The sequence below is a fragment of the Sciurus carolinensis genome, chromosome 4 (genome assembly GCF_902686445.1).
Source record: "Sciurus carolinensis chromosome 4, mSciCar1.2, whole genome shotgun sequence".
In the NCBI taxonomy this organism is placed as follows: Eukaryota; Metazoa; Chordata; class Mammalia; order Rodentia; family Sciuridae; genus Sciurus; species Sciurus carolinensis.
This window is the reverse complement of record NC_062216.1, coordinates 9849466-9872376: the sequence shown is the minus strand read 5'-3', so window position 1 is coordinate 9872376 and position 22911 is coordinate 9849466. Positions and strand designations below refer to the sequence as shown.

At 35.7% G+C, this 22911-nt stretch overlaps 1 protein-coding gene across 3 annotated transcripts in view; it reads left to right on the top strand.

The window, feature by feature from the left end:
• Fzd3 (frizzled class receptor 3) overlaps positions 1-22911 on the top strand; it is a 77174-nt gene continuing 54263 nt past the window's right edge. The window contains exons 1-3 of one of the 3 annotated variants that reach the window (XM_047551200.1): positions 1-136; positions 7883-8412; positions 20752-20948. In XM_047551200.1, coding sequence (XP_047407156.1) covers positions 8224-8412; positions 20752-20948 — 386 coding nt within the window. In that variant the 5' untranslated portion in view covers positions 1-136; positions 7883-8223. Of the gene's footprint in view, positions 137-7882; positions 8413-20751; positions 20949-22911 lie in introns of those variants that run through there. The other 2 variants (XM_047551201.1, XM_047551202.1) reach the window with 2 other exon arrangements.

Genomic DNA, 22911 nt, shown 5'->3' with positions numbered 1-22911 from the left:
CGGCGCTCGCCAAAGCTCGCGGTCGCTCCGAGGCGCGCGCCGGCGGTCCTCGGCCGCTCGGGGTACCTGAGGGACGCGCGGCCGCCCGCGGCCGGCGCTGCAGCCCCTTGGAGCCCCGCGCCCAGGTCTGTCTGAGGTGAGCCTCGCGGCCTCGGTCCCCGGGGCCGGGTGGGCGGGAAGGGCAGCGGCGAGAGCACCCGACCAGGAGGCGCCGCGGCGGCGGCTGCTGCTCGCCTAACCCCGCCGAGGAGCCTCCAGCAGCCCGGCGCCTCCTCCTCAGGGATCGTTATTCTCGTCGCGGTCAAAACAAAAGCCGTGGGCGCCGGGCTGTGGCGGGCGTCGGGGCGGCTTCCCGCGGGCCGGCCGGGCCGCGGCGGCCGGGGTCGCGGCGCCGAGTTCGGGACTGGGGGCTGAGCCGGGGCTGCCCCGGGAGGCGGTCCACCCCGTCCGCCCCGCCGGCGCCGGGCAACCTGTGCGAGTGTGGACGCGGCGGCTCGCCGCACCCCGCCGCCCCGCGCGCGAGGCCGGCAGGACCAGCGGCTGCTGCGCCCGGCGCCGCGGGGGCGTCGGCGGGAGGACAATGCGCCCCGCTCCGCGTCGCCCGCCCGGGCGCGCCGAGCCGCCCTCGCCGGCCCCGCTCGCGCCAGCACCGGGCCGACCTTTCGGTCCGCAGCCGAAAAGTTGTCCCCTCCAGCCCACCAGTTTGCAAAGTCCGCGCCCCCCGGAGCCGCCCGAGTGCCCCTTCCCCGCCGTGCGTGTGCCCCGGGGCCGGGGCCGCTGGGTCGGGGCACATGGCCTCCGAAATAAAGGCGCCCAGCGAGCGAGCGGGCCAGCAGCGTTGAGTGGACTGGTGTCATTTCGAGAACCGCAAACCTCTTCCTGGAGGCTTTCGATACCTTGGGAGTCTTGGAGTTAGCTGCCTCCGCCTGTAAGAGAAAGGGGCTCTTTTCTTTTTCTAAAAGGGGATTAAAAAAAGAAACAAAAGTGCATGCCATTTTTTTTTTTTTTTTCAGGCAGAGGAGCAGATTTAAACTTGAAAAATATTATGAAGGAGGTCAGTGTTTATCTACTGCAAAATAAGTGAATTTTGGTTCCCTTCTGAATTTACCGGCTGCATGTACAAGTATTCAAGCAAAATCTTTTTTAAAAATTGGATCGGGGATTGAACTCAGGGGCTCGTTCATGCTAGGCAAGCACCCTACCACTGAATGACATTCCTAGACCCCCTCTCTTTTTTTTTATTTTTTATTTTTTAATTTTTTTTAGTTTTAAATTTTTGAGACAGGGTCTAGCTGAGTTGCCCCAGGCTGGCCTCGAACTTGTGGTCCTCCTGCCTCCGCCTCTGGAGTGGCTGGTATCGCAGGCGTACGTCATCACTCCTGACTTCAATCTTGTGTTAGAAAAGTGGTTTTGATAGACCTGGAATATTTATTACTGGAATTGGGTTACTCTGCAAAACCAATACGTAGGAGCAAGGAAACAAAGACCCAGCTGACATGGAGGATGTTACCTCCCCCCTCGGCCTTTTTTTTTTTTTTAAATCCCTTAGTGGTATGTTGGTCACATTCTAGGCTAGAAAAGAAATGCATAAATCCTTAGTTTTGTTATAAAGGCAGTACTCCTGATGATATGCTTTCCATCTTTGCTTTTAAGCCGATCAATATAATCCTTTTCCTCCAGGAAACAAACATCTATTTGAACTGCCAGACCACAGCATAAAGCTAAAAAGATTGTTAGAAATCTTTTGGTTAGGAAAGAAGTAGGTGTAAAAGCTTGCCTGTGTGGGCATAAGATAAAATGTAACTAAAATAACAGCCCTTCTCTTATAATATTCCTTATATTATTAAAATAACATTGTGCCCCCCCCCCCAAGCCTGAGTGCTTTGAAACTATTAGGAAAATAAGTAAATTATTAATAAAGCCAACCATTATACCCCGCTTTCCTCTTCTTTTCCCTCATCCACTACTAATCTTCTCCATCTCCATCGTTCTCCTAAATCTATAACACTGTCCTCTTAATAAAAGAAGAAAGGACTGAGGACTCTTAAGCACTTTTTATTCCTTTTCTCATCTTAACTACTATATTTCTTTGAGCTTTATTGTGTGCTTTGAGTTATTTAGGTGGATTTGGGTTGACAGGAATTTAATAGCCAAGTGCACATTCTTCTTTGGATAGTACAATGTGAAAGCTTTATCATTGGGGAAGGAGAGAGGAATTTTTTTGCTCACAATAGATTGTCTGTTTCCCACTTGACCTCCAGAAAAATTATCTACCCAACTTACATTTCACATTAGTTTGTTAGTAGAAGTTTAAGATTTTATACTCAAAACTACTTGAGCTATTGGTTCATTGGTGTAAGACTTGTGGACTTTATTTTCTTTAGGAGACAGGACGTTGAAAACCATTTTGACAGGAATGGTGTTATCCTCAAGTTTTTTTCTTTGTTTGTTTGGTTTTTTTGTTTTGTTTTGTTTTTACCCCCAAACTCTAGAATTATGACTGCTGAAAGCTGCAGCTCTGTACAAGAAAAGCAATAAGGCAAATTTTAAAAAATGACTTCAAAAATATAGACTGGAGAAATTTTTCAGTATAGATTGGTGAAAAGATACTCAGCCAGGTTTTGAGGAAAGAAAATGATGTTTTTGGAAGTGGTATTTCTTGAAGGCTAGGAATAAATGACGAGTAACAACTCTGTACTGGCTAGGAAAAACTTTTAACTATTGTGACAAAAAAGAATTCCCTCCTTTGCTTTCTAGTTCATTATGCTGAGAACTATTGAAAGTTTGGTGGTCCAAGAAATGTGCTACAAATGAAATATGAGATGAATATAACTGGACTACTAAGCATAACAAATTCTGGTCTCCAAATTTTATCTTAACTGAAATAATTTTGTAAGCAGGTCATACAAATCATACAACCTTGCTAAGGAGGAAGAAGCAGGGGCTTGATACTTTCAAATGAAAATTCCAAGAATATTCTGATGAACAGATTTTAATTGCAAAGGGAAGCTGGACTGGAATTTCAACCAAACCTTGTTTTTAGACCAGAATCTATCCATCTTTTAATTTCCAGTTTTATTTCCAGTTTGATTTTAAAAGCTTGTATGCTATCTTTAGTCTTAGCATTTAATACTCTGTAAATTGAACTTTTAATTCTGAACCCTAGATGTATTTGTTTTTCCTGGGATTATTTTTTTTAAAGCCACATTGAAAGATCAGATTGTTACAAGATGGACTTTAAAAATTAGGTGGAATAGGAGAGATCAGAAAAGAATACTCACTGTGAGTTTAATAGCAATCTAGGTTCTACGAATTAAATAAGAAGTGATATAAATTTTCTTGTAGCAACCAGGAGGCAATATTTTGAGAATCATTATTATTATTTAACAAGATCAGGAAACAAAAAGCTAAAGTCCACATACGCTTTAGGAAAAGAAAAGTAACACTGGAGCAATGAGTATATTCTGAGTGTGTATTTTATCTCTAATAAGACAATAAGATCCTTCAGAGAAGAAAGTGTTATTTAGAGGTAGTCAGTGCCAGTCCTTGTAATGCATTGTCTGAAAGACCGTATCTTTCCTTTCCCACTGTAGCTACTGTGAATCCAACATTTACTTTGAGCCAACCTTTATATGGTATTTTTTAATTGAAAATCAAAAATTTTACCTGTATTTACAGGGTCTCAGGAAAATTAAATCTAAACTGAGAATGATGAAGTGGGTCCCTTTTGGTAGAGCAAGTGTTGTTGAAATAGCATTCTGAACATAATCTTTTGTTGCTGGACACCCTTGGCTAGCCCCTAGGGTCCACTTTTCTCATAGTTTCTTCAGGAATTCAGCCTGCTTTCCTCTTCATGGTTGCTACCTCTTGTTTTTCCCACATAAGTTCTTTGGGTCTGGCTTTGTTGCCATCCTGGAAGACAGTCTTCCAAAGTTGCATTTATTGCTGTCCTTTAGGACAAATACTTAGCTGATCCTATTTTAAGAGTTACAGGCATGCATGCACCACCACCTGGCTTATAGCATTCACTTTTTGCTGGGGCTTTGGTGCCTGAAATTGTTCACTTGGGTTATATTAACCCAGTAGGTCCCTTTATTCAATTGAAATGCTACAGATCCTGAAATTTAATAATATGGTATTATCAGTAAGAAAGCCCTAAATAACTGTTAATGAGTTGTTATACGTTGGCAAGATCTTCTGGGGTTCAGAATCTTCTCTATGTCCTGTAAATGTGGAACTTCAATTTAGAGCTTTTTCATGGATGGCTCTCTTAGAAAAAGTGGCATACTCATATCATCTTCATTAGAAGCAGTTATTTCATTATGTTATTGAAAAATAATTTGAAATATGTATGAGAAATTTTTTAAATGGGTATTCCATTTGATTTAGTTACTAGATGGTCTGACTTAAAGTTTTGAATCATACTGAATTATCATCACATTTTTGCTTATTACCCATACCTTGGCTTATTGCTTTAATTAGCAGCCAATAAAAAACTATTCAGTCAGTATTTATTCTTGTCAGCTAGTCAGAACACATTTATAGATTTTGCAGTTAATTATTCTATATATAAAAATAATGTAACATTGGTTCTTTTATAAAATTTCATAGAGCATTGTTACTATTATTTAGGTAAATTTTTTTATTTGTTTTAATTAGTTATACATTACATTAGAATGCATTTTGACATATCATAGAGTATAACTTCTCATATTTCTGGTTGTACATGATGTAGAATTACACCAGTCGTGTAATCATATATGTACATAGGTTAATAATGTCCAATTCATTCCACTGCGTGTTATTTTTAAATAATTGAAATAGTTTTATTACAGTCCATGCACATATTTTTCCAAAATATTGTTTTACAAACTACTTTTTTTTTTTTTTTACTCATTGTTATTACCACACCAATAAATATAGGTCTGTCTTTTGTGGGGAGTGCTGGGGATTTAATACAGGACCTTCTCATGCTAAGTACACCCTCTGCTGCTGAGCTATACTGCCCATCAGGCTCTTTATTTTTAATGACTATATAATATTCTGTTATGTGATTATACCATAATTTATTTGGCTAATTCCTTATTAGTAGACTCTAAGGTTGTTGCCAGTTTTTTGATATGCTAAAATTTAATTATGCATCATGTGTACTCTTGTGTTTATCTTCTTTGAATAAACAATAAAATAGATTTGCTGGATTAAATTATGCACATTTTAAGTACTTTTAATATAAGTAATCTTTTTTTTTAAAGTATCAACTAATTTACATTGCTTTTGAGAGTGGTTGAAAATATTCTTTTCTTATACCCTCTCCTATATTGTGTTTATTTTTGCCCATCTGATTAGCAAAAAATGTTCTCATGATTGCATTTTTTATTAATGTATTAATGTAATGAAAATTCTTTACTAAAATCTCTATAATCTGCCTGGTTTCTTTTTTCTCACTGCATTCCACTGTTCCCTCCACCCCCTTGTAATAATCATGAATTACAGTGTTACCATATTAAGATCATTGTCTTTCTGCAGTTTAACAGATTTGCAAAAGTGTTTTGAAGCTGGGTGCAGTGGTACATCCCTGTAATCCCAGCTTCTTGAAGACTGAGGCAAGAAGATCCAATGTTCAAAGCCAGCCTGGACAATTTAGTGAGATCCTGTCTCAAAATAGAAATTTTTAAGAAAGGGTTGGGGATATAGCTCAGTGATAGAATGCCCCTGGGTTCAATACCTGGTACCAAACACTAAAAAAACAAAATACATAAATTAAAAAATAAAAGAAATTCTAAAAAGCATTTTGATGTAGGTAATTTGGATGTCATAGTACATAAGGAAACACAAGAAGGTAGGAAGCTTCACTTGCAAGTGAGACAAAAGGAATAAAAGGAAATCAAGTAAAATAGATGAAGTAGGTAGAAGAATAAGGACACGTTTCTTGTTTTAAAAATGCATAAAGGTGTTGCTGAATTTCTTCCTCAAGTTTTCTGTAATTAGTCTTCTCTGAACCATACCTATGAACCCATAAATACTTGAAAAAGAGACTAATCTAAATGAAATTTTGAAATTCTTGGTAACGTGTACAGTCAGTAGGGAGCTATGTTCCCTTTACATTTCTTTAGTTGCAAGTAGGTAAACATGCTGCATAAGCAGCAGACTACAAAGACTGAACTTACATAGATAATTTAATACTTATTATAATCAAATAAAGCTTTCAACAGTTATTTGACAATTAATAATATGCATAATTGGTACCATGCTGCAAGGTAATTAAACTTAAACTTGTTTTTATGTTTAGTATCAGTTTTCTGTAACCAGATCTCAACATTTCTGGGATTAACTTGAAGGAGGAAAAAAAAAAAAAGAGTAGACCAAGGATCTGTCACAGAAATCTCTGGGGTAAAGTATAGGGAGATTTAGACTTTTTGAGCAGGACTATGAGCAGCCTTAGTGTTCCTCATTCTAGAGACCACAGTCTTCCTTTTTCCTTCCACCGTTTTAAGACCATCTACTAGAAATTTGAAAGATTGAGCCACTGTTTTATTTTCTCCAAAGTTTTCTACCTGGAGCTGGAGCTGGAACTGGGGGTACAGAGATCCCAATCATTTACAGTCAACACAGGAGGACAGATTCTTTCCCTGCTCACGCTAAGCTGGTTCCAGGTCTCAAGGTCTAAGCTGTCATTGCTATATGAGTTAGTATTTTAGTTGTCTTATTAGCCTGAGTCTCTAGGAATATCTGAATCTGAATTTCTTATCTTTTCTCACGCTGGACTGACTACAAGAAACAATAATATTTAGTGCATACAAAACAAAATTTGATGAAAACAAAGTTAGCATCATTACTAAACCAAATCAAATTGTGATAGCTTAAAATATGCTTTTTTCATACCAGACTTGCTCCATGCACCCGCTTCCAGCCCTGGCTAAGCATCACATGTATTGTTGCCCTTGGGAAAGTAGGGACAAGTCATTCTAAAGCTCAGCAGAAATGATAACTGTGATTCATTCCTGATTTAAGGGTGATACCTGTTCTCTCTCGAGTCTGGCTGTGTGTAATGGCTATTAGTTAAATGTTTGTAATTCAAGGTCTGTATCTATGGTATTGAATTTTTGTGCTATCTAAAAAGATGATGTAATGTTGAGAAAATTTCCTCATATTACTTTTATAACCTTCTATTTGTCAGCTCATTATTGGTTGATAGAGGTAGCATCTTTATTAAATGTAATTCAGTAATAAAAATACCTAATGTTTGATACTGTTTTACTATTTATAAAGTACTTTTGCATACATTATCTCATAATTCACTCATATATCATTCTGTAAGAGAAGTGGTGGAACATTTCCAAGAAGAAAAATTATGGGTTCATAGACATTAAATGATATGTTTATGTTCACACAGCTAGCAAAAGGCTTAAATTTATCCTTCAATTTATTTTTCAAACCTTTCACATATTCCTTCTGCCAAATCAGTTCCTGTAAAAAAATGTACTATTAATGATTAAAACAGTAATAAATTTTAAATTCAATAATTTAGTTTACAACAAATGTTTAAGTAAAATTTAGTACAAAAGCATAAGAATTTTTCAAAGTGAGTAAGTTGTATCTTGAGACAAATGAAAGATAGCCATCATGGACAAGAAGTTAAACCATGTGTTGTATAAGTAACTGAAGGAAGAAAATCAAATTTGTTTTTAAATACTATTTAAGGACTGTTTAGCATATCTATAGCACAAGTGATAAAGTAGGAAAATATTGTATTTTTATAAGTTACCCATATATTTTTATCTATTAGATCAGTATGATGTCTCATCAAATATTTTAATGCTAAGTGCATAATATTTTGAGAGGAAATGACTAATTTCTCCCATTTTTTAAAATGTTCTTTCAGATATTTCAATCAAAGGAAGAAATAGTTCTTCTCCTAAGATGGAATCTGTGATTTGGGAATGTGGTTGATCAGCTTGATATGTTGGCCAAATGTGCCCTATGTAATAAAACGAAAAGAAGAGACAAGATGATGTCATCTGCCCGTATTGTGAAACCAAAAAACAAATGCCTTTTGTGAAACCAAGCTAACAAACCTCTGACGGTACAAAGAGTATTTAACTTTTGAAGAACTTAGCAGTAAGATAGAGAAGTACTTTCAAGCCGAGACCTGCAGGTGTATATTGACCTAAAATACATACTGAGTAGGCCTGATCATCTGATTCTCATTCAGATCCAGGAAGAATGGCTATGAGTTGGATGGTCTTCTCACTTTGGCTCTTGACTATGTTTGTGGGGCATATAGGTGGGCACAGTTTGTTTTCTTGTGAACCTATTACATTGAGGATGTGCCAGGATTTGCCTTATAATACTACCTTCATGCCTAATCTTCTGAATCATTATGACCAACAGACAGCAGCTTTAGCAATGGAGGTAAGACTTGATCTGTCCTTTGACATATCTTAGAAAATGATATTGCCCTGTCATCTGATGTGTTTGATGAATAATGGGAAAATATTTTTTAAACTATAAATTCAAACTATATCATGTACATTTAAAATTTTATATATTTTGGTTCAGTTGATAGATTGAAAATTCATGTATGGGGAATGCTACTCCAGTTTTACTTTTTAGACATACTTTTACAAATAAATTTGAAGCACTAGAACATGGGAGATAGTAGTCACTCAGAAGTTTAAAATTGTCTAAGTTTTGACACAATTACATCCCTCTTATTTGGCTAATAAAAACTTAAGAAAGAGCAAATTGTAATAACATGCATAATTAAGTCATTAAATATTGAATATAATGTGATTTTTTAAAAAATGAGTTCTTTTGTTCTGCCTTTAAACTTACAAACTTTGGATTTTTTTTTTAATACTGAAAATGATTTCCTGGTCATACCATGTTCACGTCAATATAAGAAGAACTCCCAAGTAACGAAAAAATTTTGTTATGTGGATAATCTGTTTTTGATCTCTCAGATTTATGAAAAGTTTTTGTCTTATTTTGAAATTTTTAATAGTAATTTCTTAGGCACTTCTCAATGATTTTACTTTAGAAACTATGACAAATTAATGGATGTAGTTAATGATAAGTTTAAATATGTGTATATGTGTCTCTGTGATGGTTTTAGAATTGAGGACACAGATATACATACCAAGTAAGAACTGGGAGGCAGCAAACAGTGGTGGCAAGGAGCTTTGGAGTTGGACAACATGGGTTTGAATTATAGCTCCACCACTCTTTAGCAGTGTTATAAGTTAATATGAATTTTTCCACCATAGTTTCTTTCTTTGTAAAAAAGACTAATAATAATCACACAGGCTTTTGTAATATAAAAATACATCTTAGTACTTGGCACATGGTAAATACTCCATAAGTTAAAGTTTTTACCATTTATCCATATTCTTATATGAATATGCAGAAAAAATGTTTTATACTTTAGTCTTTAATCCATTTGTACAGTGCTTTTAGCAAATGCAAGCATACATGTTTTGGAATTCTCCATTTTATAGTAAAAGTCAAATGTTTGTTACTTCAAAGTAAACTAAAATAAATCTGGGAAATTTTGTAGATTATTATTCATAGATTTTGCAATGTGAGGGTCATTTTATATATTCCAAATACTTTAAGATGTTTTAGAAAAACATTTTCTGTTCTTCCTCTGACTACACAAGGTCTAATTGGTGAATAGAGAGATTTGGTGAAGATTCTCAGGTTAGGATGTATGACAAGGGAGTATTTGTTGAATGCAGCGAGTTAGCTCTAGGCATGGTAGTCTTGGTAGTCTTGCTGTATATTAAAGTTACTGATTTTCTTACCAAAAAATTGAGTTAGAAATACCTTTATTTCTAGTATCCTTGTAAGTTATAACTCTTGGAAAGCAAGTAGGGTAGTAAGAAACTAGGCACAAAGCTGTTTTTGTAATGACTTGGATTCAACTTTTAGCTCTGCTGTGCAGTAGGCTCAAGACTTTGGATAAATTACTAAACATTCCTGAACCTTGTTTTCTTAATTTGTGAAAAGGCAATAACACCATGTGTGATTTATAAAGTGGCACAATACATGGTACACATTGGTGATCTGCAAATTTAATTCTATTCCAAATTATTTTTCTAAATTATTTAGAGAGAATTGCTAGAAAGATATTTGTTGCCTCCAAATGAACTTCTATCTTTAGTTGTAGGTTCATGGGGCATTCATAATCATGGTCTGGTAGGCTTTCTCTACCCTCTTCTCACATATGCTCAAAAAAGTCTAGATATTTTGTGGCAGTGGATGCCTCTGTTTGAGTTTCAGGCATTCTGAGGGGAACTCTTAAGTAGGCAATAATTTCTAATGAGAACGTTTCCAGTGATTTGAAGCAGTGTTGGAGATAGTTGCTTACTGCATGGTTGTCATTTTAGAATTGAGTGACCCTGACAGGAAGAATCATCAAACAGTTTGAGAGTGTAAAGTTTCTGTAATAGCAAAAGACATGGAAACTCATTGGACAGCACAGCATGTGCATAACTGCTGATGACACTTCTTCCTCTCTCCCTCTGCTGATCTTGGAACTTTGGATGTGTCTGCCAGCTTTTACCAGGAGGAAGTAATAGAGCAATCAGTCCCAGCAAACTCTTGACTCTAACACTGGAGAGTAGATAAACTGAAAGATAAGTTTCCTAGATCTAGCATTAGCAGACCCACGCTTTAAGACTGCCTGGAACAGAATGGTATTTGGGCAATAAGCTAGGCATACCAAGAATGAGAGAAATTACAGAATCTGGATTATTTTAGATTTGATCATTCACAACAAGTGGGCTGTTCTCACATTGTACATAGAGGATTCCTAATCTGTACTTTTTTTCAGCTAAAATCGGGACATAGTTAAATAAATGGGTTAAGTATCAACCTTGGAATTGGTTGTAAGAATCAAATGAAATATATGAAAATTACTTTTTAAAATTGCAGAGCCAACCCAGAAGATCAAAGCATGATAGAGGTTTGCAAGTTAGCTCACTTTTTCTCCTAGTTTTATTATTCTCTTCAGAAGCTATTTATCACAGTTGCACAGAATATTTTAGCATTACTTGAACCTGCCAAGTCTTTGTAAATGCTCTTTGCCATGAAGGCTATTCCAGTATCCCTATTGGTGATCTCTCACTTAGTTTTCAAAGCCTTGTTTTGTTGTTACTTTGTGAAATCTGGGATCCTCAAAGTCTATGACTCTCTCCTTTACATGCCAGTGTGCTTTATGTGTACCTCTGTTCTGGTGTATATATTATTATGTTGGAATTGTTGATATTTTTATTCTTTCTAGAAAAACTTTAACTCCATGGAAGCAGAACTTGTTCATATTCATCTTTGTATGCCCAGTACTTCACATAGAGCCTCACCCATAGTAAATGCTAAATAAATGTTTGAATTAATTATACTGTAAATCCTTAGAGATGGCAATGGTCATGATTATGTTTTACCTAAGCTCTTAATCTCATGGGGTTATAAATAGTAGTTTGTGGGGGATGATATGATAATTATAACACTAAGTTTACTGCACACTTGTGAACACTAGTATGTTACTTTTTCTTATTTTTCAGTGATTTGAAGCTTTCAATGTTGTGTTTGCATTTATAACTGGTGTAATTAATCAAAGGAACAATGCAACAGAATTTCCCCTTCTCTAGGCTTATGTCCCTTCCTTCTGAATACTTTGTCTTTGCTTGTCAAAATTCTTCTGTACTTGATCCATTGTTGAGTCAGTGGTAGCCAGGTCAGTGATGCCTGGATTGCCTATATTCCCAGTAGCTGGGGAATAGGAGAATAGCAAGTTCAAAGCCAGCCTCAGCAACTTAAGAGAGGCAGTAAGCAATTTAATGAGACCCTAAACAAGTTATCAAGACCTTCTCTCAAAATAATATTAAAAAAGAGGTCTGAGGTTGTAGCTCAATGATTAAGAGGCTCTGGATTCTGGTCCTGATACCAAAAAAAAAAAAAAAAAAAAAAAAAAATCAGGAGTAACAAAATGTGTGGTATCATTCTGGTTTTGTTGAAAAAAATATGCATATTCATGCAGAGTAAGCGATCTGGGTAGGATTTCCATTAAGGTCAACTGTGGTTGTTACTGAATTAACAGTTTGTTTGCTGTTTTCTTCATTTAATGTTTGTATTTTCCTTTTCTTTTTTTTTTTTTTTTTTTTTTTTCATTTTTCAGTGCATGCTGGGCAGGTGTTCTACCATTGAGTTACAGCACTATCCTGTATTGGCATACATTTTCTTATTTTTCTGTATGAAACATATTGTGCTTCCCTACCCCCATTCCCTATCCCCATTCCCCAATCCCCAGCTAGTGCAGGGCTTAGTGCAGGCTAAACTTGTACTCTACTAATGAATTATACCCTTAGCCCATACATTATTTTTAAAATTTAAACTATCATGTTTTGTTCACCTTTCAGGGCAGGGCCTAAGACATAGTATTTATTAAATATAGTTTGGTTGAATGACTATAATATAAGAAAAAACTTGGTGTTAGAAAAGACATGAAGTACTTTCAGAGAGATGGATCATGTGTGGAGACCATTAGAAAGACTTCAAGTTGTATATGGTATTTGAATGAACCTTAAAACTCAGATAGGGGTTTTTTGTTTATTTTTTAAGAGACTAGTGTAATGTACCTCATATAACAATAATTCTGGGTATTCTAGGCAAGCACTCAATCTCTGAGCTACATTCCTTAACCCTGAAGGGACTTTAGAAGCCTGTTGTGTGACCAGAATAAACCAGCCAGAATGAAGTTGTTTTTAAATTGAAAAAAAAAATGTACCTACGGGTAATGCAGAATTAATTGCACCTGATTTTAGGGAAAAATATCAGCTTTTGAACATTTTTCTTCATTTTTTTAGTATGACAAATCACTTTAAAGGAATTACCTTAAAAATAACTTGCTTTATTTTTTATTTATTTTTATCTTATTTTATTGGTACTGGGGATTGAATCTAGGGGTGCTTTACTGCTGAGCTGCATCCCCAAGACTTTTTATTTTTCATTTTGAGATGGTGCCTTGCTAAGTTGGTGAGGGTTTTGCTAAGTTACTAAAGCTGGCCTTGACCTTGGGATCCTCCTGCCCCAGCCTCCTGCGTCACTGGGATTGTAGGTATACACCACCATCCCCTGCAAAAATACTCGTTTTAATTAGATGTAGTGGAATTTGGTTTGCAATGTTTTATTTTTAAGACATGCCATAATTCAGAATTCTCCATGATATTGGAAATATTAAAAGTTTACTTCCTAAAGAAAAGGCAGATTCATGAACTGCTCTGGGAACTTCACTTCGACTTATGAAGGTGAATAGGTTCCTGAGATAACGGTGAATTCTGCAACCAACTTACTGAAAGACTTGGAAGGTACTTTCACGCTGTCATAAGACACTTAAAAATTAAGATTAGAAAAAAATCTGTAAGTTTAGAGGATTTTTTTATAGATGCAAAGAAATAAAGTTTTAGATCTTTTCTTATTAGAAACTATTGTTACAGAAAGAAAGTTTTTAAAAGCTCTTATTTTACTTGCTTGAAGTTATTCTGAAAAGTTATTTTCTATTAATTTCTTACTCTAATTTGAATCTGAAATAGCTATGAATACCATTTTTGACTTTTCAAGGCAATTCCACATTTGATTTTGCATTTAGTGAATTTAGTCATAATATTCCCAAACCCAGTAGGGTGCAGTTTCTATGGTTACCATACCTTTTGTGAAGTGACAAAGGTTGGAATTCTGATTCTCATGAGTCAAATTTTGGCCTTTGACTCTGTCCCCTTTTCACACCCCTTGCTAAGCTTGGGCTGTTGCTATGCTTGGAGGTTTGTCAGCTAGCAGGTTCCTATGGTAACAGGAATGGAAATTTGAAGGAAGAATGAATGGAAGCACAAAGGCTTGGTTGATTTGAATTTGAACAAAGAATGCAAGGTTCCTTGTAGTGCACCTTTGTTGTAGAAACCAGAAATTTAATTTTAGAAAGTTACTTTCCAGTTTGTAAACTTCTTATACTCTGGTCTTGATTTAGTGAACAAAAGCATTACTGTTAGGGAAATAGTAAGAACTTTTTAAATTCAATCAGCTAAAGTTCTCTTTTTCTACTTCATAGAACTTTAATAGTATTCTTTATGTTTATCAACTTTTAAGTGTCCTTGCTACCAGTTTAATTTTGATTTTGTTGTGGTTTAAAATTGTTGGTAAAGTTAAAATCAAGGCAGTTTGCTTATTTGAAAAGTATTAATATTTTGATTTGTTTTTATATAGCAACTTTATTGAGGCGTCATGTGTACACGTAAACTGCACTCTTTAAGAGTTTGTTTCCATGAGTTTTGACGGAGCCTGTGATACCATCACCACAAAGTACAGAACATTTCTGCCACCTCAAAAGCTCCCTTATGTCCCTTTGTAGTCCATCCTCTCTACTCACTGCTCTAAAGCAAACCAGTGATCTGCTTTCTGTCATGAAATAGTTTTCATTTTCTAGAGTTTTATATAAATGGAATTATAGTATCTACATTTTTGTGTGTGGTTTCTTTCACCCAGCATTATGATTTTGAGATTTATTTGTTTCGCTTTTTAAGAGAAAACTAAAACTTAAGTAGAACAAATTGGCTAAGTATAAGGACTCTGGATAAGAATGCCAAGGTTTCTATGCCTTATTTTCTACATGTGTATCATAAAACGAGATTAGTATTAATAGTATCCCTTATGGAATTGTGAGAAAAAGAGAACGTTAACTGATTGATAAAATGAGGTAAAGTGTGTAAGGCACTTTCAACATTTCCTGTCCTACAGTGTCAGTAAATGCTAACTAAGATATAGCCCAAAGTATTTTAAGCTAGTAATTAGCAAAAACATAACTGTTAGCTTTAGGCTCAGTGCAAGCAGCACAAAATAGTCATTTATGGCAATTTTGTAATTCATGTTGGGGCCCAGATGGAGGTTTGGTTAAAGTATTAATATCATGATACCTGATTGATATTTTACAAATTGGTGGTACAAAACAAGTTTGAGACATAAGTCATACATGTGCATAGGTGTTTGAGGTATGTACATATATCAGCATATGACCATAATGCATCTTCAGCTTTTAATATGAAATAATTTGGGGTTCACCAGAAGTTGCAAAAATAATACATTGTGTACCCTTGTGTCTATTTCCTGCCCCATTCTTACCATCTTATGTAACTACTATACTATTAAAACCAGGAAATTGATTCCATTTTCAGACCTCATCATATTTCATCAGTTTTTAGGTGTTTTTATCGTCTGTGTATAATTTGTGTATGTGTATGTACAGGTCTTGTTATTTTCATTTTAGCACATGTATAGATTTCTGTAACTACCGCTGTAATGAAGATACAGAGCTATTCTGTCACCACCAAGGAACACTCTTGTGCTTCCTCTTTCCTTCTTCCCCTTTCCTAATCCCAAACAACCACTAATCTGTTCTCCCTCCCTATAATTTTGTCCTATTAAGAATGATGTGTAGCAGAGGAGAGTCGGGGGAGGATGGTGAAATGAGATGGACTTTATTACCCTATATGTATGTACTATTGCGTAACTAGTGTGACTCTGCATCATGTACAGCCAGAGGAATGAGAAGTTGTGTTACATTTGTGTACAAAGTTTCAAAATGCATTCTGCTGTCATGTATAACTAATTAGAACAAATAAGTGGAAAAAAAAAAGAACAGTTGAGTACCCATGTCTTAGACCATTTTGTGCTACTATAACAATATCAGACTAATTTATAAAGAAGAGCAATTTATTTTTTCATAGTCCTGAAGTCTGGGTAGTCTAAGATCAATGTGCGGGCATTCGATGATGTTCTTCTTGCTATGTTTATGCCATGGTGGAAAGTGGAAGGGCAAGGGTGGGCAATGAGAGCACAGGTACATACATATTTGTGAGAGGGGGCCAAACTCTCTCTTTTATTTATAAGGAACCACTCCTGCAATATCTTAACAGTAACAGCATAAATCCTTTTGTGAGGGCAGAGCCTTCAGAGCCTACTCACCTCTAGAAAGGCCCACCTCTTAAACCTGTAACAATGGCAGTTTTCCAGCATGCTTTTTGGAGATCACAATCAAAGGATGTCTTTTGAGATTGGCTTCTTTCTCTTAGCATAATGCCTTTGAGATCTATCCAAGTTGTTAAAAGTCTCATGCTGCTGCTTTTAATTGCTGAATAGTATTCCTCTTTACAGATGTACCACAATTAGTTTAACCATTTACACTTGAAGGACATGTGGGTTGTTTCCAGCAGTTTGATATTACAAATAAAGCTGGAATGAATATTTGTGGACAGGTTTTTGTGTGGATTTACTTTTCATTTCTCTGGGAAATGCTCAGGAATATGATTGCTGGATTGTATGGTAAGCATGTGTTTGGGTTTTTAAGAAATTGTTTAACTGTTTTCCATAGTGGTCATAACATTTTACATTCCCACCAGCAATGTATGAAGAGATCTGCTCTCTTCCCACTATTTGGTATTATAACTAACTTTTAAACATTTCTACTGTATGTAATGATATCTCATGTGGTTTCAATTTGCATTACTCTAATGGCTAATGATATTGAACGTCTTTATGTGCTTATTTGTCATTCATATATCCTCTTTGGTGAAATACCTGTTCATGTGCTTATTTTGCAAATGGATCATTGTTTTTTTGTTGTTGTCGTTTTGTTTTGTTTTTTGTTTTAACTTTTGAGTCATGAAAGTTCTTTATATATTTTAGATGCAAATCTTTGATTGCATATGAGATTTGCAAATAGTTTATTCCAGTTCATAGCTTGTCTTTTCATCCTTTTAACAGGGTCTTTGGGAGAACAAAATTTTCCAGTTCTAATGAACTTCAGTCTACCAATTTTTTTTCTATTATGAATTGTGGTTTTAGTTTCATTTCTAAGAACTCTTCACCTTCCCTAGGTCTGGAAGATTTTCTCTCTTTTAAAAAATGCTTTATAATTTTATGTTTTACAGTGAAATCTGTGATAAATTTTAAGTTAACTCAGGTGTGGGAGTGCATGCTTATAATCCCAGTGACTCAGGAAGCTGAGGCAGGTGGATCGCAAGTTTGAGGCCAGCTTCAGCAATTTAGCAAGACCCTCAGCAACTTAGTGAGATTCTGTCTCAGAATAAAAAGGACAGGGGTGTAGCTCTGTGATAAAGTGCCCCTGGGTTCAGTCCCCCATACAGTCCCCCCCATTTTTTGAGTTAATTTTTGTGTAAGATATTGGCAGTATTTGTGTTTATTTCTGGATTCTGTATGTCTTTATCTCTTAACTAGTTATCACACTTTTATTACTGTAGCTGTATAGTAAGTCTTTAAATTGGTAACATCATTGTTACCTCTGTATTCTCTTTCTTGTTTTTCACTTTTTAAATTTGTTCTTATTAGTTATACACAACAGTAGAATGTATTTTGACATATTATACATATAAGGAGCATAACTTCCCATTCTGGTTGTACCTGATGTGGAATTACATTGGTTGTGTATTCATATGCGCACACAGGACAGTAATGTCCAATTCATTCTACTATCTTTCCTATTCCCATTCCCCTTCTCTTCCCTTCATTCCGCTTTGTTTAATCCAAAATACTTCTGATCTTCCCTTACCACCCTCCCCCAGTTGTTATTTAGCATCCTCACATCAGAGAAAACATTTGACCTTTGGTTTTTTGGGATTGGCTCATTTTGCTTAGCATAATAGTCTCTAGTTTCATCCATTTACCATTAAATGCCATAATTTCATTTCTCTTTATGACTGAGTAATATTCCATTGTGTAAATGTACTATATTTTCTTTTTCCATTCATCTTTTGAAGGGCACCTAGGCTGATTCCATAGTTTAGCTATTGTGTATTCTTTTTCAAAATCATCTTTTCAGCTGTCTACTTTCTTTTCTTTGTCTTACAAGTGTTTGAATAAGCTTGTCTTTGTCTAATAAAAGTCATGCTAAAGACTTTTTCGTTTAGTTTCCTTTCTTTACAATACTGGGGATTGAACCCTGATGCTCTACCACTGACTTACATCCTCAGCCTTTTTAGTTTTATTTTATTTTTGAGACAGGATCTTATTAAATTGCCCAGGCTGACCTCCAGCTTGTGACCTTCCTGCCTCAGCCTCCTAAGTATCTGGGATTACAAATGTGTTAGATTACCAGCTAATAAAATCATTTTAATAGAAATTTCATTAAATCTAAAGATCATTTTGGGGAGGAATTTACATCTTTACATGGAATCTTTCCAGTCCATGCACAGTATGTTACGGGTTGATATTGAATATCTCCCAAATATATTTTCATTGAAATCCTAACCCTAGTACCTCAGAATGTGACCTTATTTGGAAATAGGGTCATCCCATGTGTAATAACTTAGGATGAGGTCATACTGGAATAGGGAGGGTTGCCTGATCTGCTAGGACTGGCATCTTTACCAAAAGGAGAAATTTGGACACAGAAAAAGATGTACCTAGAGGGAAAACAATGTGAAGAACACAGTGAGAAAGTTATGTAGAGATTGGAGTTATACTTCCACAAACCAGGGAAGCACCAGAGCTGGCAGAGCGGCCTGGAACAGATTCTCCTGTGTACCTCCAGAGGGGGGCATGGTCCTGATGATTTCTTAATTTTGGACTTCTAACTTCTAAAACTGGAGACAGTGAAATTCTGTTGGTTAGACCACTTAGTTTGTAGTACTTTGTTGTAGCAGCCCCTGCAAACCAAAACAAGTATTTTTATACATTTACATTTATTTGCATCTTCCTTGATTGCTTTCATCATACTTTGTAGGTTTCAGCATGTCCTTGTTTTGTTGGATTTATACCCAACTATTTAGTTTGTTTGTTTGTTTTTTGAGTACTGGGGATTGAACCCAGGGTCTATCACATGCTGGGCAAGTTCTTTGCCACTGGCCTATATCCTTGGCCTGCAACTGTTTAATTTTTTTTTTTTTTTTTTTTTTTTTGCGGTGCTGGAGATTGAACCCAGGGCCTTGTGCTTGCAAGGCAAGCACTTTACCAACTGAGCTATATCCCCAGCCCCCCTGTTTAATTTTTTAATGATTATTAATCTAGTGTTTGAATTTTAGTTTCCATGTGTTCAGTGTGTGTGTGTGTGTGTGTGTGTTGTTTTGCAGTACTGAGGACCAGACTCAGGACATCTTACATGCTAAGCTTCCACCATTGAACTACAAATCCAGCCCCTATCCAAATTATTCTGCATTGTTTTTTCTCTGTTTTTTATGCTACTGTTTCCTTCTCTTACTTTGCTGTACATTCTTTTAGTGCTTATCCTTAAAATTAGATGTACCTTTAACTTATGATATTGTAATAAAAGTAGTTACTTCTGTTCGTCACATTAGTATTCCTCTGACCCTGACCTTTTCCATTTTGTTATTATACATATGAGTTTTACATGTATTTTAACATATTATTGTCTTTAAGATATTTACTGTCATTATTCCATGCATTCATCCCTTTTGTTGCTTTTAATTTCTTTGAGTCTTTGTTTTTCTCCTGCTCTTTGAGTTCTTAGTCCTCTCCTTATTTTGCATTAGCAGTTCTCCCATAGCTTTAAATAGATAACTTGAAACTTTTTTACTCTAAGTTCTTAGTGAAAACTTTGTTTACCACAAACTATTCCATCACTTTTAGAAGTGAATCACATATAGTTTATTATTATATACCAAATAGTACATATTTTGTAGTTAACTTCTTTGACATCAGTTTCTTTAATTAAAGTATAATTTTCTTATTACATTACCTAGAGGAGCTCTTGGGACATATTTATCAATGAAGAAGTAAATTAATTGATTCTTGCTCAGTAGAAAGGCCTGGTGGTAAGAATATCTATAACCAGTTTAAAATCAGCAGTGACTCAAACTACCATATAAACAAGTGGAAAAATGGTAAATAGTCAAAAACCCAGATGCACATTCTTGGGACAGTTGATCTGTCTCATCCCTCTGTCTGTGGTTATAATGGTTATTTTATTGTTGTTTTATGTTGGAGCCACTGTCTTTCTCTTTGTTTCTTTAATATCAGATTCAGTTAGCTGAATTTACAACAAGTGATTTCAGTTTAAAGAACCGCTTTAAAAGTTTTTGAAATGGTAAAAAAGAAGAAACTTTAAACCACGAATGGAGACACCTTTCTCCAACCCCAACACTCCAAATAACCACTGTGCATAACTCATCTTTCCCTCTTTTTCCTTTCCTCCTTTTACTGCTTGTCCTTTTTTCCATTTGATGCAATTGGAAAAAGTGTTGAAATTGAATATGTAAAAGAAAATTAAAATCTCTTATAATCCCACCACCAAGTAGTAGTCACTCTTCTGAGTTTTGGCACTTATCTTTTGCAGGATTTTTCTTATTTAAAATTGGTCATGGCCTGGGGAGATAGCTCAGTTGGTAGAAAACTTGCCTTGCATGGACAAAGCCCTGGGTTCAGTCCTCAGCACCACAAAAATAAATAAATAAATAAAATTGTTCATATTATTATTAGTGGTTCTCAGCCCTGCCTATTCATTAATATCACCTGTAACCCTTAAAATAAACACATAGATTCTGGTGTATACCAAATCACAATCTTTAGGGGCAGAGTTAAAAGGATCTTATTTTTAAAAAAAACCCAAACTCCTCATTAGAAGTTTTTAAGAATCTTTTTTCAAGATGGATAAAAATGGAAATAGAACTATTACAAAAGTTTTAACTTGTGTACAGCTCTTTATCTAATTATTCAATTTTATTTTTATAGCCATTCCACCCTATGGTGAATCTGGATTGTTCGAGGGATTTCCGGCCATTTCTTTGTGCACTCTATGCTCCAATTTGTATGGAATATGGACGTGTCACACTTCCCTGTCGTAGGCTGTGTCAACGGGCCTATAGTGAATGTTCGAAGCTCATGGAGATGTTTGGTGTTCCGTGGCCTGAAGATATGGAATGCAGTAGGTATGAAAATCATAGGCTTCCATTGGTTATTATGCGGCAGTGTGTTTGTAAGCATTTCCTAAAGGTGTGAGGATTTATTAGACATTCTGAGAGTTCTGTATGAGTGAACATTAGTAATGATATACTATATTTCTTATAATGTTTTATCCTATTTTATTCTAAATAGTTCAAGTATAAAGAATAATAAGGTGAAATCCTATGTACCTGTGATTATCTAGCTTTGTCCAGTATTAACATTTTGTAATATTATCTCAGATTTAAGAAATAAAACACTGTAGGTACATTTGGAGGTTCTTTATTAGTAACTGTCTTGCCCTCTTACCCTTCTTCCTTCCCAGGGATGAATTTGTTAAGCATTTCCACATTTGGTTTTATACTTAATACATATATACCTGTTCACAAACAATATACTTTTTTTTTTTTTTTTTTTTTTTTTTACTTATCTATCTTTGTATCTGTTGGTCTGGTTCATTCCTCTTAACTGCTAATGAAAAGCTAATATCCTATAGTTATTTAGCCACCTGATGGTCATTTATGTTGTTCCCAGGTTTTTGTTAAAAGCAATATTCATTTCTCCTTCATTTTTAAAAGTAATTGTGTTTGTGATCTAGCAATAGCTGGTGTCCTGGTATGGCAGGTCAAGAGAGCAAGAGAGGCAAACTTTATTTTATAAGGGTGTGAACTCATAAGAGCTTTGTCTTTGTGACTTAATCACTTCCCCAAAGACCCCACCTCGGTGGGATTTAAGTTTCAATACATGATTTTGGGGAGACATTCAGACCATAGCGCCATTCTTCAATTTTATGGACAGTCTCATACTTCTGATCTTTTTTTATTTTAAATATCCCCCTTCCTAATCTCATTCATTTTTTTATTTAGCTTAAACTTTGTCACTTGAAATATCACTTTGTTAGCAATTTCAGCTCATTCTTTCCATTGTGATTGTTCAGATCTGCAAATGGACTGATCTAACCAATTTTATACAAATTAATTATGATATATATTTAATGATTCTTAAGCAATAGCAGTTCTGTTTGTTATTTGTAACTGTTTGTTTTGGTCAGTAAAATTTCTGTTCATTTCCCCTCTGACACCTGTGCCAAACCTACATCACTTAACTTCAAGCTCATGTCCCACCTTTCTTCCTCTCAACCTCTACTTGTCCTGCTTTCCTGAAAATCATTGAGACCATCTTGTGTAATTTGTTGTATCTCAGACCAATCCTTCCCAATTTCTTTCTTGTATTTTCTTCCTCTTTCTGTCACTTGCACAGTGGTGCTTCCCAAACTTCATTTCCTGTTTTATTTGATTCTACAGCTTTTTCTGGAGACTCATTTCAATGATTTTAAACTTTCATTTGTATACTGATGACTCCTAAACTTATAGCTGTAACTTTTATATCTTCCTACTAAGTTCCAAACTTGCATATCCATCAGCAATCAGAAGTTGTAGCCCGAATTTGCCTCATACCTCCATTTCAACATGCCTAAAATCAATTTTATTCCTGGGCTCTTTTTTTTTTTTTTTTTTTTTTTTTTTTAAATAACCTGGAAGTCATCTTCTAGTCTTCCTTCATTGACTTCAACCCCCACATGTAATCAGTTATAAATATTGTTGCTTTTATCTATTTGCATATCTCTCATTCTCATTACCTTATTTGGCTTTTTAAATTTAATTTATTTAAAAAATTCATTCTGTTCTAACTGTTCTCCCTGTCCCCATTTTCATCCAGCTCAAGTCTGTCTTCTACACTGTTCCTAGTTATCTTTTTGATTACTTCTATTAGGGTTATATGAATATATTCAGTTAATGTCCATTAGTGCAACAAATATTAATTGAATGTCTTCAGTGTGCCAGACATTATTCTAATGTTGAAGTGAACAAAAACGAAGTCTCTGTTTTTATGGAGCTAAAATTGTGTTGGTGGTGGTAAGTGAAGTATCAAATAGTTAACACGTCAGAT